This window comes from Canis lupus, chromosome 7, assembly GCF_003254725.2.
Source record: "Canis lupus dingo isolate Sandy chromosome 7, ASM325472v2, whole genome shotgun sequence".
Lineage (NCBI taxonomy): Eukaryota > Metazoa > Chordata > Mammalia > Carnivora > Canidae > Canis > Canis lupus.
The window spans coordinates 9,906,720-9,922,378 of NC_064249.1; the positions used below are offsets into that span (position 1 = coordinate 9,906,720).

General features: G+C 37.9%; 1 protein-coding gene across 2 annotated transcripts in view; it reads right to left on the bottom strand.

Annotated features, from left to right (window-relative positions):
• Positions 1–757: 757 nt before the first annotated feature.
• The window catches only part of INTS7 (integrator complex subunit 7), an 85,174-nt gene continuing 70,272 nt past the window's right edge, over positions 758–15,659 (bottom strand). For both annotated transcript variants that reach the window (XM_049112081.1, XM_025429860.3), the window contains exons 17-20: positions 10,727–10,859; positions 7,078–7,176; positions 5,550–5,735; positions 758–2,202 (exon numbers count right to left, since the gene is read on the bottom strand). In XM_049112081.1, coding sequence (XP_048968038.1) covers positions 1,915–2,202; positions 5,550–5,735; positions 7,078–7,176; positions 10,727–10,859 — 706 coding nt within the window. In that variant the 3' untranslated portion in view covers positions 758–1,914. The remainder of the gene's footprint in view (positions 2,203–5,549; positions 5,736–7,077; positions 7,177–10,726; positions 10,860–15,659) is intronic.

Here is a 15,659-nt window from a genome sequence, read left to right on the forward strand (position 1 = left end):
CCTTTTAAGCACATAAAATTTGGGAAGGTCTTTGTCAAAGGGAACTGGGGGGGAGGGGATTGGTGGCTTACAAAGTTTGCTTCTTGTCTTGAGAATTCTGCTTTGAAATGGAACCAAAAACCTGAAGTTGACCTTATAAAATTTCATTCTAACAGACACTGAATTAAACAAATTTTCTTGTTCCCCCAAATAAGAGCTTTTCGGTCTTTAGTCTTTCAGTCACCTGATAAAACTCAATTGGAGTGAAGAGATCCAGTCTATTTCAGTTATTTTACAGACAAAGCAATTAGTCTAGAGAGACAGAGTGACTTGCCCCAGGTCACAGAACTAATTCATCAGAGCCCAAAGTGCACCCCATGCTTTCTGGTTCAGTTTTCTCCACGCCTGGTAAGAAGGCAAGGGGACCTGCATACCTCCTCCACACGGCTTTGGCAATTCCCCCGAAGGCTGTGCTCCCAGATGCTGCCACAACTGCATATCATGCACTGTGTACAACTGGGCTGCATTGAAAGGGATGTCATCCATGGTGAACACTGCAGATTTATACGTTTTATGACAATGTTCTGGTCAATGGCAGCAGAGGGTGTTTTGCTGGGATAACTCATGGAGCCACGCAATCTAGAAGGATCTGAGTTGCCAAACAGTTCTCACTGCTGGAGGTGACGTGACAAGGAAAAAGAGAAACCAACTCATATTTTTCTTTTTCTTTTTTCTTTGAGCCAGTGTTGACTTTAAAATAAACAATGCAAAACACAAGCAAAGAAAAGGTGAGATTTATTTAAAAAGTTGGATCACAGCCCAACTGCCCATATCATCAACAACCATCTGCGACTCTATGATCCCTGATGTTTAGAAACCATGATCCCGAGTACTGAAATGATCCCAAATGAAGATTGAACAGGTAAATTACATCTAGTATACTGTGTTAAGACAAGAAAGTTTATTATTATTTTATTTTATAATGATTTTCAACCAGTATTGAAATAGAAAAAAAGGGGTTTCCTGGCTAACCAGAAAACTTCTATTCCCTGAGCATCCCAACTAATTGAGGTTGTTATAAAGAGGCTGTTTTTTCTAGACAATCAAGTCTAGCATTACATAACTTGCCAAGAAGAAACCAAACCAATCAAAAGATCTGCCCTCCTAATTTAAAACATTAAGATAGTAAATGTGAGTGATTTGTTTTCACTCTTGGAAATAATGTAAAAAAAGTCTACACTATTAACAAAACCACACACACACTAGAAAACACAAAGGATTAATCTCCAATTTTTGTATGTAATTGTTAGCTGTTTTTTGGGTCAATTAAATACTAAAACAATAAATTAAGATCGTGTCAGCACAGAAAAGGTAGATAAGTAGTTGAAATAATATAGCTGGATGTTTCAATTCTGCTAGATTGTAAGCTCTCAAAATCCAGAAAACTGGAATTCAGGGGACACACTGAAGTCCACCTATGGAAGAACTCGGTTTCTGCAACCACAGATAAACTTTGTACTGACTGGTCAGAACTCCCCAAGGTCTGTGCCAGGTAGCAAGTGATTGTTTTGGTGGAGAGGCAGTCAAATCTATTAAGTCAGTGATCCCAATACATGACTTTTCTTGAAAGAGTAAGAAAAGGCTCAGCAACAGAAATACAATAATAAAACAATGAAAATGTCAAACAAATGATAAAGGATTTGGTTTAAGAAGGAACAAGGAAAAAAATCTTACTGGCTAGGAACCCAGTGATTTCTCACATTAAATTTTTAAGGAAAAACAAACCCTTCCCCCCACCAGAGCATTACATTATAGAAACCAATGAATAAATGGACTCTACATTCTAACTTTTATATCTTAATCCATATGAAAAACCAAATTATTTTTGTCCATTTGATCCATTCCTATAAAGCCAGTAGTGCATTCTTCATGTGGCTAAAATCTTGAGTAGGCATTTCGTTGTTGCTGCTGTTGTAATGGTTGCTGGGCTTGCTGTTGTTGTAGGCGAATTTGCTGGGAATAAGGGTCTTCTAGGGATTTTACAAATATGGTAGTTCTGGGACCTGTCTTCCATACAATACCATTGGCATCTTTTACTGAAGATTCCACTGTAATGTTGTGTGTCCCAAGGATAGCAAAGTTCAACAGAAATTGAGTACTGAAGTAATCATTATGAGGTTCAACCCTCTGCTCCATCTCATTGGTCATATTGTCAATGGGTATCTGGAATGAAAAAAATTGTTAAATAATAACTGCTGGGATCCCTGGGTGGCTCAGTGGTTTAGCGCTTGCCTTCGGTCCAGGGCGTGATCCTGGAGACCCGGGATCGAGTCTCCCTCTGCCTGTGTCTCTGCTTCTCTCTCTCTCTCAGTCTGTGCCTCTCATGAATAAATAAATAAAATTAAATTAAAAAAAATAATAACCGCTAACATTTATTGAGTGCTTACTGTGAACTGGGCCCTGTACAAAGTGCTTATTTAAGCCTTGCAAACAACCAAGAGGTTTAGGTACTGTGTTTACCCTTACCTTACAGATGAGGAAACAGAGGGGTTAAGTAATTTCTCCAAGGTCACACAGCTAATGAGTGGTGGAGCTGGCATCTGAACCTAGGCAGGCTAACTCCAAAGCCTATACTTTTCACCATTAAGTGATCCTGCCTCCTCACTATCCTTGAGTAGAAGGAGCTCCCAGAGCCTTTCTCAACCTCTTCATTTGCTGGCCTTTCTTCTTTGTGGAGGAGCTCAGGATGTGTCACCTCAACATACACTGCTTTGGCACCTTGTTATTTCAAGCAAAATGCACTTGATAAATGGCAGATGTAGGATGGGCTCTCTGATCTCCCCATTTTTACCTAAAACAGACCATAAAATCCCCCATGAGAAAGATGCCCTTACTGTATCAAGAAGAAGAGAACATCCTTATCACCGGAGACTGGGAGTCAATGCTGAAATGCACCTCCACAAACAAACTACAATAACCCCTATCTCCCACTGGTATCCCTGCCTCTCTCCCAGTCACTTCCCCAGTTTACTACTGCCTCTTGCCCGTTTGTCTTCTGTCTTCACAAAGTTACATAAGCTTCCTGCTCTGGTCAATTCTTTGGGTTTCCAATGTCTTATGATGACTCCCATGTACGTATACAATCCTAACAAACTTGTATGCCTTTCTTATGTTAATCTTTCTTATGTTAATCAGTATCATTTTAATCTTGGGCCCAGCTGGAGACCCTAAGACAGTGAAAGAGAAAATGTTCCTCTCCCACACTTGCTTACCCAGCCTCAACTCCAATTCCCTCTTTCTTTACTTTGGGAAGACAGACTCTGAAGAAACAGGCTGCAATCACCTGTTTCAGGGAATTTCAAATCTAAGAGCCTGAAAAAGAACATAACCCTAAGTAAATGCAAGTTGGGGTTCTTCCTCCTACCTATCTGATTTTATATGGCTTAGTTAATGCAGTCGTTCCTCCCTCCTTCAACTAATTAAGTTCAGAACTTGTACGGTGCTTGCTTAATGATCAATGTCTTCCTCAGATCAGCAGCACAATATATTATAAAACACAGATTTATGGGCTTGTTCACTTATTTGGCTAGCCACTCATGTCTTTATCCTTCAGAGAACAGAGTAACACATGCTGGTGTACCGTGACCTGTACCCAAGCTGAAGTATGTCAAGAGACACTTATTCTAGAATGCATACATATAAAGGTAACCTTAATGAATATTTGGCCAGATTGCTCTATGTTCAGGCATGTGTTTCTGTTGCATAATCAATCACATAAATGTGCCCTGAAGCTCTGTGACTACGTGAACAGTTATGATGAGGTCAGTTTTCCAGAGATATTTACCTGTAATGTTAATGAAAGGAAGTCACTGACCATTTCAAGATCTTAGAATTATTTATAGGCCCTATTTTGTTTGTTTGTACAACTTCTGTAGGGTTTTAATGTTCCTAAAGAATATGCCTACCAAACAAGAACTTCCTTAAAAAGACCAGAAATCGGTCGAGGCAACCCGAATGGATCACTCTGACCGGATGATGCATTTCAAGTTGAAAAATCACTGCAATTAACATTACAAATCCTGTACTACATAATTTATTATACCAGCTTCCTGACTTTAAGCAATGCCTCGAGAGGTAAGTTAATAGGCAGAAGACTGGTTTGGATGGTTTTTTTCTTAACAGGAGAAATCATTATATACAGGGAACAAGGAAAATCATGGTTATTGTTCTTTCAAACTCTAAGTGAGGAGACAGCTGCAGACAGGGAGGGGTAAGTGGACTATGTAAATTCTCACTATGATCTTCCATGACAATAGGGATAAGCCAAACATAATAGTTTTATACCCTAAATATAGTAAATTATTTTTTTCCTCATTCACCAAATATTTGCTACAGAAGGCACCATGGTCTGTATCATAGGAGTCAAAGAGAGCAAGAGAATGAAGGCTGAGCCTTACCAGGGTGGGCAAAAAAAGGTACCAAAGAAAAGAAATAAAAATAGCTTAAACCACCACACCTTCTCTTGGCTTTTACCCTGAAACCACCAAAGATAATAAAATGTCCTCTTTTTATATCTTCACTAACACTTCTTTCTTTACTATGGAACTCAGTGCAAGTATGTGCATAATAAACCTGGACACAACCAATTTTGGGCATTTGAACAACTCCGTTCATACAGTTGTGTACCTGTTCCCTTGTTCTATTTTCTGTGAATAAACTACCAAGGACCTGGAAAGAGATGTCTAAAGAAAGGAACATCCTGCATTTAGAATCCTGGTATTCCATGGTGTTCAGCATCTTGGCCTTGGCTAACAAAGCAAGCATGATTTTTGGTTATTTACCTTGTGATTTCCCAAAGCACCAAATTCCTAGGGTTACACTCTTAAGGAAAGATTTTACTTTATCTGACATTGTCAATGTTGTAGACCCTTTTTTCTTTGGAAAATGCTAATATTCACTTAGAATAGAGAAAAATAATTAGATGTGCGCTTGGGGGGTTGGTAGGGGAATTAGGGAGGCACTTATGCCCCACTCCTGATGGCTCCCTCCACATGGAGGGACTTTTCATTAGATGAACAGTACTGGTCTCCAGGGGAGGAGGTGAATTCTACTGACTGGTAAGTTTTGAGGTAGGAACTAGCATGGGGAGCTAAGACCTCTCTTTCTCTTCTCTGGACAGCAGGATGCGCCTTCCTGCCATTGATTTTATCGGGGCAGGCTCTTGTGTGCACAGGCTGAAGTTGGGTGGGAAAATTCAATTCAGAGGTACAAGGCTAGGAAGTCCTTATTGCCAGGGACCTGAGCTAGGTTTCTCCACAGCTACCATAGTAAGGCTCCTATTCTGATCTCTGTCTGCCTGGATGCTTTCTCTATCAACTAGCTCAGGCAGAGAAAAGAGAAGTATTAGTTATCAGCTCCTTCAAACCCCAATATATACTTTTAACTTATGTCTATATCTCTATTCCTTGGAAGGTATAACCACAGTCTGCTTAACCATGAAAAACATGGGAAAACTTCCATGAATCAGCTGATAAAATCCATATCACAACTCTGCCTCTTTCCTAAATTACCTTGTAGTCTTGTCCAGATTTACTCTGTAGCGTGGAAGAAACATTCAGACAGACGGACTGAATTTTGCGAAAGAGTCCTGGTTTAGATCCGTGTTGAACCACGCCCTCTACCTTTAGTGCCAGCTGCTGGTTGTTCTGGACAGCGATGGGCTCTGCAGGGTTCCGTGGGGATGGCGACAGAGCAAGCTGGAATACCGACATTGAAATGAATGTTAAACAGCAGGAACAAGCTTTCTTCCAACAAACATGTTTGTGCTAATTGTTGTTTGTAGGTTACAGCATGACACACACAGCTAACAAGCTGACAGCTGGGACAGCCAGACAAATAGACCTTTAAAGTCAAGGGTTCCTTTTCCCTGATGCCTCTTTTAAATACTACTGTGTTTTCTACCCCAAACCCCAGTTTTGTGTGAGGGTAACAGAGGATCAGAAAACAGTGAGGGACCCTAGTCTTCCTCACTTTTGTACTGGGGCATTTCTTTGACAACCAACTCCAGTAGAGAAATGCACTATATAAATCTGCATGTCTAGCTATTCTTCTCTTTGTTCCTATGTAATTTTAAATAGATTAAATTCAAGGGCAAGTGAACTTAAAATTCTAGGATCACACATATGACCAAGTCACAGTGATAGAAAACTCAATTTCTGCCAATGAACCAAATGAAGTTTTTAACCTCTCATTAGTTTTTATTTAAGAACATATTAAAAAAATCCCAAGTACCCTTAAATTACAGAAAGTCCAAATTCTGCTAAATGAAAAGATGGAAGAGGTGGGTCTTTTTGATAATGCTCGAGCACTGCATCAACCAACCCTACACACATCCTACCTTAAGACATCTTTTCTAGGATAATCAATTTTCCTTATATTCAGGTCAAATCAAAAGCATTCGAATGGATATGCAAAAGTACACTGAAGACATTTACTAACAGGGATAATCTAGGAAATCTTTTGGAGGAGAGTTTTCCATTTTTTCTTAACAATTCCATTCTCTGAATTAAAAATAGCCCTTGAATTTTGAGTGGCTTAAATATTTTCAAATACTAGCTCTTATCATTGGCCAACTCCTCAAAACTTGATATTCACAGACAAAAGCACTCTACAGGTAGGGCTGGTAATATTTTACTGGACCTGATTTATTCTAAACAGGGTCTAAAGAGCCCAATGAGACCTGAACTCAGCACAAGATCCTTCTAGAGGACTATGATGAAAACCTCTCAGATTATTCTCGGAGACAAGGGACAGAGCTCCAGGTACCCAAACATCTATTTCACTGCACCTAGTGAAGTCAAATCTTCTGCAGAAGTTTTCTGCACCCTTTTCTTCCACCCAGTGCAGAAGGTTTGACTCCCAAATCCTATTATCTTCACCAAACCACCTGATAAAGGGAGGAACAAACTTATAACTAAAGGGTGTAAGTTTTATGAAAACCAAAGGTAAGATCCTGAAGCAGAGCTGTATTCCACATATTTTTCAGAAGATGAATGGGTTTTTAATCTGTATTAACCTTTGTATTCTTGCTATTATTACCTTGATGCTGGTAGACTGCAGTTTCTGGAAAAAGTATCTCTGAAATGAAAGAGGAACTTTCAGCAGGGAAATGATGGCATTGCAGAGGCATGCTGTATGCTGGCAGGAAAAAAGAAACTAAGTTAAATAAAAATAAATTTCCAAATTTCATCAACAAACAGTACTTTCAGGAAGAAGTTTAAAAAGTACAAATGGTTGTAAGATTATTGCAAAAATACATCCCAGTCAGGAAATGGGCATAACACCCAAATCTTTGTCAAATCATTCATGTCAGGGAGTACAACTGCAGATTTTTACTTTATTTTAAAGTACATTCAGTAAAATAAAATGTAGAAGAAAATCCTTAAGGCCAAATAATGTACAAATTTTGCATTTCTATAGCCTTAGGGCTATTAGATATATTATTATATAATTATTTTAGATACACAATAGAGTCATCTCATATGGTAAAGAAGGATCAAGAATATATGATAAAGAAGCCAGAGTAGTAGATTGATGTCCAAGGCCTAACACCAAATCTCATGAAGAACCTCACTGCCTGTTCTATCCCATGTCCACAGAGTGGCTTCCCCATCCTTGCGGCCATGGGTCCCTAGAGGTGAGTAATGGTGGAAACTTACTGGAATTCAGATTTACACAGTCCAACTCTACATTACTCTGAAATTTTACTAAGGGTACCTTATTTCAGAAATCCATTTCACAAATCTGAGTTTTGAAACTCACAGCATAGCTGCAGAAGAGAATCACTACAGTGAATCCTTTGAGTCTTAGTAAAAGGAGTCCTACAACTAGCATTTAAGAGTTCTAAGATATTGTATGTATTTATTTATTTCACTTTATTGAGGTACAACTGACATACAAAAGCTATACATATTTAACTTAATGTATCCAACTTGAAGAGTTTGGAGGGGAGTATACACCTGTGACACTGTCAAAGGTCACCCAGTCTAGTCCTCAATTTTGCTGATGATGCAGGTCACTGACACAGGTAACAGAATAAGCTGGAACTAGAACCTAGGTTGCCTGACTCTTAGTTCAATGATTTTGTTCTATTTTACCAATGATTCACCAACTTAATAGAAAAAAGTTACAGCACCATCAGAACACTTATAACCTTGGGTGACCTAGAACTATTCCTGGTGGTCTACCTTCCCCTCCTCAGTCTACTTCCCCTCAGGTTGAAAAGCATTCTACTATGCTGGCTGCCCTTCTAAGCTCCAGATTCCAAGCAGGGTGCGCCTCCTAGTTGCCTATGTTGTAAACAGTTTTATTTATTTATTTTTTAAAGATTTTATTTATTCATTCATGAGAGACACACAGAGAGAGGCAGAGACACAGGCAGAGGGAGAAGCAGGCTCCATGCAGGGAGTCCGATGTGAGACTTGATCCCAGGACTCCAGGATCATGCCCTGAGCTGAAGGCAGATGCTCAACCGCTGGACCACCCAGGCGTTCCTGTTGTAAACAGTTTTAAACCACTGGACATTACTACACGCCTGAAGAATCCACTCCTTACTGGTTTCAGGGTGTTGAACATTTTGTGCCCAATAGACCCATAATACAAATGGCAGGTCTATTACTTGACAAAACAACAACACAGATTCAAATACATTGGGTCTGTTTCTTCAGGTTTAACTGCTAATGCAACTTTATTCATCCTCCTGCAATAAGGGATCTTAGAAGCACTTGCAGGGACATCCTACTGGTGGTGGACGTCTGATGCCAAAAGTATTTTAGGAGAGACACCTCTTTGAAGGATGGACTAAAAGGGACCCCAAATGGCCTCAGGCTGTTCCCAGGCTAAGAGGCACCATTCTCCCTTTTAGAAGAATGGATGCAGGCAGCTTGGTGGCTCAGCGGTTTAGTGCCATCTTCGGCCCAGGGGTGATCCTGGAGACCCCGGATCGAGTCCCACGTCGGGCTCCCTGCATGAAGCCTGCTTCTCCCTCTGCCTGTGTCTCTGCCTCTCTCTTTCTCTCTCTCTCTCTCATGAATAAATAAATAAAATCTTAAAAAAAAAAAAAAAGAATGGATGCAGATTTTACAATTCCCTACAGGGACAGTGTGGACTGCCTCTGAGGCTGCTGGCGCCCGGGGCAACAGTTCTACAGGTACTTTAGTAGCAGATTACCATCACAGTAAGGTCTAGAGATAGGAAGTCACATATTTATGGTTAGTAAACCAGCAGAAGGACTAGCATAGCACCAACAGTATCTTCTTTGTTGAATATAGTACTTATTAGACTGCATTTTTTGACATTTAATAAATATCTTGCACAGATGTATGAATTTCCTTCAAAGATAACCTTTATACTGTCCCTCAGCAACTAAATCCCAGTGTCAAACAACTACCCATGTCAATTCAGTTCAGCAAATGTGTATTGACAATCATATGTGGAAAGCAGGATGTCCAGGCAAGTACCTGTCCTGAAATCTAATCTAACTCTTCACTCAACAACGGATCTTGCCAATTTCTTCTTAAACACTTGATAATGGGTGAGAGTACAGAAGTGAGAAGGATGGGAGCCAGAAGCGAGCTGCAGGGAACATAATCATTTCATGGGCAGGCAGAACAAGGAGAACTCTCTAAGGCCTAAGTTCATAGACAGGCTGTTATGGACTAAATGTCTGTATTCTCGAAACTCCTATTTTGAAGCTCAGCTCCCAATATGTTGGTAATTGGAGGTGGAGCCTTTACTGAGGTTATTAGGTTTGGATAGTCATAAGGATGGGGCCCCATGATGGGATTAGAGTCCTTATAAGAAAAAAAAAGTGATCAGAGCTCATTTTCTCTCCCCATGTGAAGGCACAGAGAGAAGGTGGCTGTCTGCAAACCAGCAAGAGGGCCCTCACCAGGAAACAAAAACTGGCTGCCACCTTGACTCTGAACTTTCCAGCTCCCACAACCGTGAGAAAGAAGTATCTGTTGTGTAAGCCACCCAGTTCTAGAGGTTTTTAAAGGAGCCTGAGCTAAGACACTGGGGAACAGCCAGACAGGGAGGAGAAAATCAGGGTGAGTGTCAGTCTGTCCTATGAGGGAGAAGAAAGAGTGAGAGTTCGACATTGCCAAAGGCTGTAGATTCAGCAGGCTAAAGGGGAAGCAGCACACCAAAAGGAGATCAGTGGCCTCACCTGGCAGGAAGCAATTCACTGCCAGGTAGAAGAGAAGCCCAGTTCTTTCTGTTTCACTTGGCCAGTGGTTCTCAACCCTGGTGGTGAAACAGAATCACTTGGGAGCTTTGAAAAATACTAATGCCTGGACCTCAACTGTAGAGATTCAAAGTTAAATGGTCTGCAGTGGGGCCTGGGTATTGAGGTATTTTTTTAAAAACTCCCAAAGTGATTCTAATGTGTAGCCAGGGTTGAGAAATATTGCAACTTCAGTTAAATTGTTAAAAAGGAGGAAAAAAAAAGTTTTATCTGCGTTCTGGGAGAGCAGATCCAACACATTAATGTAACTATGCAGTACCCACAGATGTGCCAAGCACTTCCATGGATCAGCTCGTTTTGTCCTTGTGGCAATGCTGCAAGGCAGGTACTATGTTAACCCTGTTACAAAACAGCCATGGGGAAAACTGGCAGTATGTGCCTGAGCTGGCTAAAACCCTACTTCTATGTATTAAAAACTCAAGTGAAACAAATGCCACTTGCCATGTAAGAAACCGGGGTATATTTCCGATTGAGTGATTCCACTTCCTCCAGGACATGATTATATACAGACATCATTCTCCGCTCATATTCACTGTCTGCATGGGTGGTTCCAGTAGATCCATATTCCTGGAAACTGAAGTCAAATCAGTATCAATTAATCAACCAAGATAGTCACCATTTTAATGTCTAAATGTGCCATGCACTTTCTATACCTTCTCATTTATTTTGTAAAACAACAAAGTAGACACTGCTGTTTCCATTTTACAGATGAGCCAACTAAGGCTGGAGAGGTTAAATGACTTGCTTTCAGTCACATAACTAGTAAGTAACAAGTCTGCAATTCAAACCCAGACCTGACTTCAAATTATGGTTACTAGGTAAAATAAAAATGTTTAACCCTTGGCTCTGCCATGAACTGAAGGAGACCTTAGACATTTGAAAAGGTAACTATCAATAAACCCAGCAGGTTAAGTGCCACATAACCAGTGAAGATATATAAATAATAGATCAGAATGTGGAAGGAGCAGAGGAATGCCACAGAAAAGACAGGTCCTGAACAAATCACTGGGCAAACAGGACAGATGTGTTTTTGAGAGTCATTCATGTGTTTTGCATAAATCAACCATTTATCTTTATTGCTTTATTACTAAGTAGTATTCCATTGTATGGATGTATGAATTTATCCATTCACCTGATGAGTGGCACTTGGATCTTTAGTTTTTGTTATTACAAACAAAGCTGCAATGAAATTTTACGTACCAGTCTGTATGGAAATATATTTTCATTGGGTAAGTAGGAGTAGAATTGGTCATATAACTGCCAACAGTTCCCCCACGTGGCTGAACTGAATCATATTGTATTCCCCAAATGGTAAGAATTCAAGCTCTTCTACATCCTAATACTTGATATTGAAGGTCTTTTAAATTTTAGCCATTTTAGTGGATGTTAGTAGGTATCACATTGTGCTTTTTTTTTTTTAATATTTTATTTATTTATTCGAGAGATAGAGAGAGAGAGAGAGAGAGAGGCAGAGACACAGGCAGAGGGAGAAGCAGGCTCCATGCACCAGGAGCCCGACGTGGGATTCGATCCCGGGTCTCCAGGATGGCGCCCTGGGCCAAAGGCAGGTGCTAAACCGCTGCGCCACCCAGGGATCCCACATTGTGCTTTTAATTTGCATTTCTCTGATACCTAATGATGTTAAGCATTTTGGCTTAATTAGCATATGTCTTTTTCTGTTTAAATTTGTCAATTTTTAAAAATTATATTATCTTGAGTTGTCTTCTTAGTATCCTAAATACAAGTTCTCTGATAGAATATATTTGATAATATTTTATCCCTGTCTGTAACCTTTTATTTTCTTAATGGCATCTTCCAAACAGCACAAATTAAAAAATTTAAGTCCAATTTAGCAAATTTTTCTCTTATGCTAATTGCTGTTTGTGTCTAAGAAATCTCTGCTGACCTCCAGGTCATGAAGACTTTCTCCAGTGTAGTCTTCTAGAAAGTTTAGAGTTTTATCTTTTATATTTTGGTCTATGATACAATTGGAATTTATTTTTCTGTATGGTGTGACATAAGGTCAAGATTTTTTTTTCTACCTATATATATAACTAGCTATCCAACTAGCTATCCAATAACTAGCTATTTTTCCTGTTAAAAAAACTATTCTTTCCCTGTTGAAATACCTTGACATCTTTGTCAAACATCAAATGATCACATATGTGAGTGGTCTCTCCATATTTTGGGCTCATTCCACCATCAAGTCAATAGAGCATTGTCTTACTAGAGCTTTAGAATAAGATTTGAAATGTTAAGTCCTCCACTTTAGCTTTTCTCCTTTATTCTGCAAGATGGTGAATTACACCATTTGATCTGTTGTTAACCTGGTACTCCTGGGATAAAACCTACTTGTTCCTGATCTTTTGTATACTGCAGGATTCAATATGTATATGTTTTGTTAAAGACTTTTATGCCTAAAAAAAAAAAAAAAAAAAAAAAAGAAAAAGAAAAGAAAAAAATAAGACTTTTATGCCTGTGTTCATGAAGAGCTGTTTAATTATGGCTTTTAATAGCTACAGGATTTGGATTGGTACTGTTACTTGATTTCTGATATTGGTAATTTATATTCCTTTACTGTTCAGACTAGCTAGTATCTTCAATTTTATTGATCTTTTCAAAGAACCAGCTTTTGGTTTCACTTGATTTTCTCTACTATTTATTTCTAATTCACTGATTAGTGCTTTTATTTTTGTTATTTCTTTCCTTCAAGTTATTTTGAGTTTAATTTGCTTTCTCTTTTCTAGCTTCAGATAAGGCAGAAATTTAGATCACTGATTTTAAACTTTCTTTTTTATATTACATAAAAACATCTAAAGCTTTCAATTTCCCTCTAAGCTCTGCATTAGCTGCATCCCACAAGTTTTGCTTGTGGTATTCTCATTTTCATTTAGCTTAACATATTTTCTAATTTCTCTTCTGATTTCTTGACAAACCAGGTTATTCAGAAGTCTAATTTCTAAACGTATGTGGTAGATTTCCTAGAGGTCATTTTTGTTAGTCAATTCTAATTTGTCAGACAACATATTCTATATGATTTCGATGCTTTAAAATTTATTGAGATTTGCTTTCCAGCCCTGAATATAGTTTATCTTGTTAAATGTTCCAAATACACTTGAAAAGAACACGTATACTGCTGTTGGTATATATGTGTTCATTAAATGAAGGTGGTTAAAGTTTTCTATATTCTAAGCAATTTTCTGACAAGTTGTTCCACTGATTACTCAGAGGAAAGTGTTGAGAACTTTGTAACAGTAGATTTCTCTTTTAATTCTGCCAGTTTTTGCTTCATATGTTTGGAAGATCTGTTACTTTGTACATAAATATTTAGAATTATGTCTTCTTGATGGATTGATTCGTCATGATGAAATATACCTCTTTATCAAGTCCTTATCTTGAGGTCTATTTTGTATAATATTAACAATATTAGGTCACGCCAGCTTTTAAGGTCTGTAGGATATAGCCTTTACTATCCTTTTGTTTACTTTTAATTTATCTGTGCCTATATATTTAAAATGGTTTACTTGCAGTAAGCAGATAGCTGGGTTTGCCTTTTTATTCAGTCTGCTCATCTCTGTATTAGGAGTAAGATGACATTAATTGTAATAACTGGTATGACTGGGTTTAAGTCTACATCTTATGATTTGTTTTCTACTTTTTTCATCTGCTTACTCTTTTTATTTCCTCTTCCTTTGTCTTCTTCTGGGTTAACTGGGTTTTTCTGGTGTGTTCTTTTTGTTTTTGTTTTAGTATTTAATTTAACCTCCTCTCCTGGCTTGTTTTATTTTTTAGTAGTTGCTCTAGAATTTATTTATCCTTAGTTTATCACAAGTTATCTTCAAAGGATATGCTACTTTATGTAAAATGTAAAAATCAAACAGCCATCTCCTGTCATCTTATTTCCTATATTTTACTTTGTGTTATAAACTCCCAAACACAATTAATATTTTTGTTCTAAGTGATCAATATATTTTTTAAAAAATCAAAATGAAATAAGTCTTTTGTATTTACTGACATATTTACCATTGCTACTGCTCTTCACTCTATTTTGTAGATCTAAATTTATACTGGTAATAATTTCTCTTCAGCTTAAAGAACTTCTTTAACATTTCTTGTAGTGCAGATCTAGTGCTAACAAGTTTTTCTAAGATTTTGTCTGAAAATGTCTTTATTTAATCTTAATTATCAAAGGATATTTTTACTGAATAGAGAACATTGGGTTAGGTTTTTTTTTTTTTTTTTTTTTCCTTTCAGGACTTTAAAGACATTGCTCTAGTTGTCTTCTGGTTTGCATTATTTCTGATGAGAAATCAGTGGATTTCTCACCTTTCTTCCTTTCTATATATTTCCTTTCTCTGGCTATTTAAAACATTTCTCTTGGGATGCCTGGGTGGCTCAGCGGTTGAGCATCTGGCTTTGGCTCAGGGCATAATCCTGGAGTCCCGGGATTGAGTCCCACATCAGGCTTCCTGCTTCTCCTTCTGCCTGTGTCTCTGCCTCTCTCTCTGTGTCTCTCATGAATAAATAAATAAAAATCTTTAAAAAAAAGTTTCTCTTTATCATTTCAGCAATTTAATTAGAATGTATGGCTTATTATGGTCTTCTCTGTTTATCCCACTTGGGGTTTGTTAAGCTTCTTGGATCTGTGGGTTTATATTCTTAATCAAATATAAAAAAATTCCAATCATTTAAATATGTTCCTTTCCCTCATTCCCTTCTTTCTAGGATTTCCATTACATGTATATATTAGAAAAAATGACATTGTTCCACAGGTCAATTTTGACTTTTGTTTTCTAGATTTGTTTTTTATTTCACTGTCCAGTTTGGATAGTTTCTATTACTATGTCTTCAAGTTCCCTGATCTTTCCTTTTGTAATATCTAGTCTACTGTTAAACCCAACCCAATCAAAGCTGAATTCTGTATCATCAAAATTATCTTCCAAAAATAAAGGCAAAATCCAAAATCAAGATACTGTATTTTTTAGCTCTAAGAATTCCATTTGGTCCTTTTTACATCTTTAATTTTTCTTATCATATTATCTTTTACTTTAAATCCTTGACAATATTGGTAATAGCTATTTTAAAGTCAAGTCTGTAAATTCCATCACCTTTCACTTATGAGTCTTTTTCTTAATTGACTAAATTTTCTCCTGGTTATTGGTCACATTTTCCTGCTTCTTCTCAGGTCTAATAATTCGTTTGAATGCTACAGATGTGGATTTTATAGTGCTGACTTTTTTATTGTTGTCTTTAAAGAATATTAAATTTTGTTTTGGTAGACAGTTAAGTTACTTATGCATAATTCCAAATCTTTCAAGGCTTACTTGAAAGACTACTCTAGAGTTAGTTTAACTCTACTATTAAGGTGGTGTAA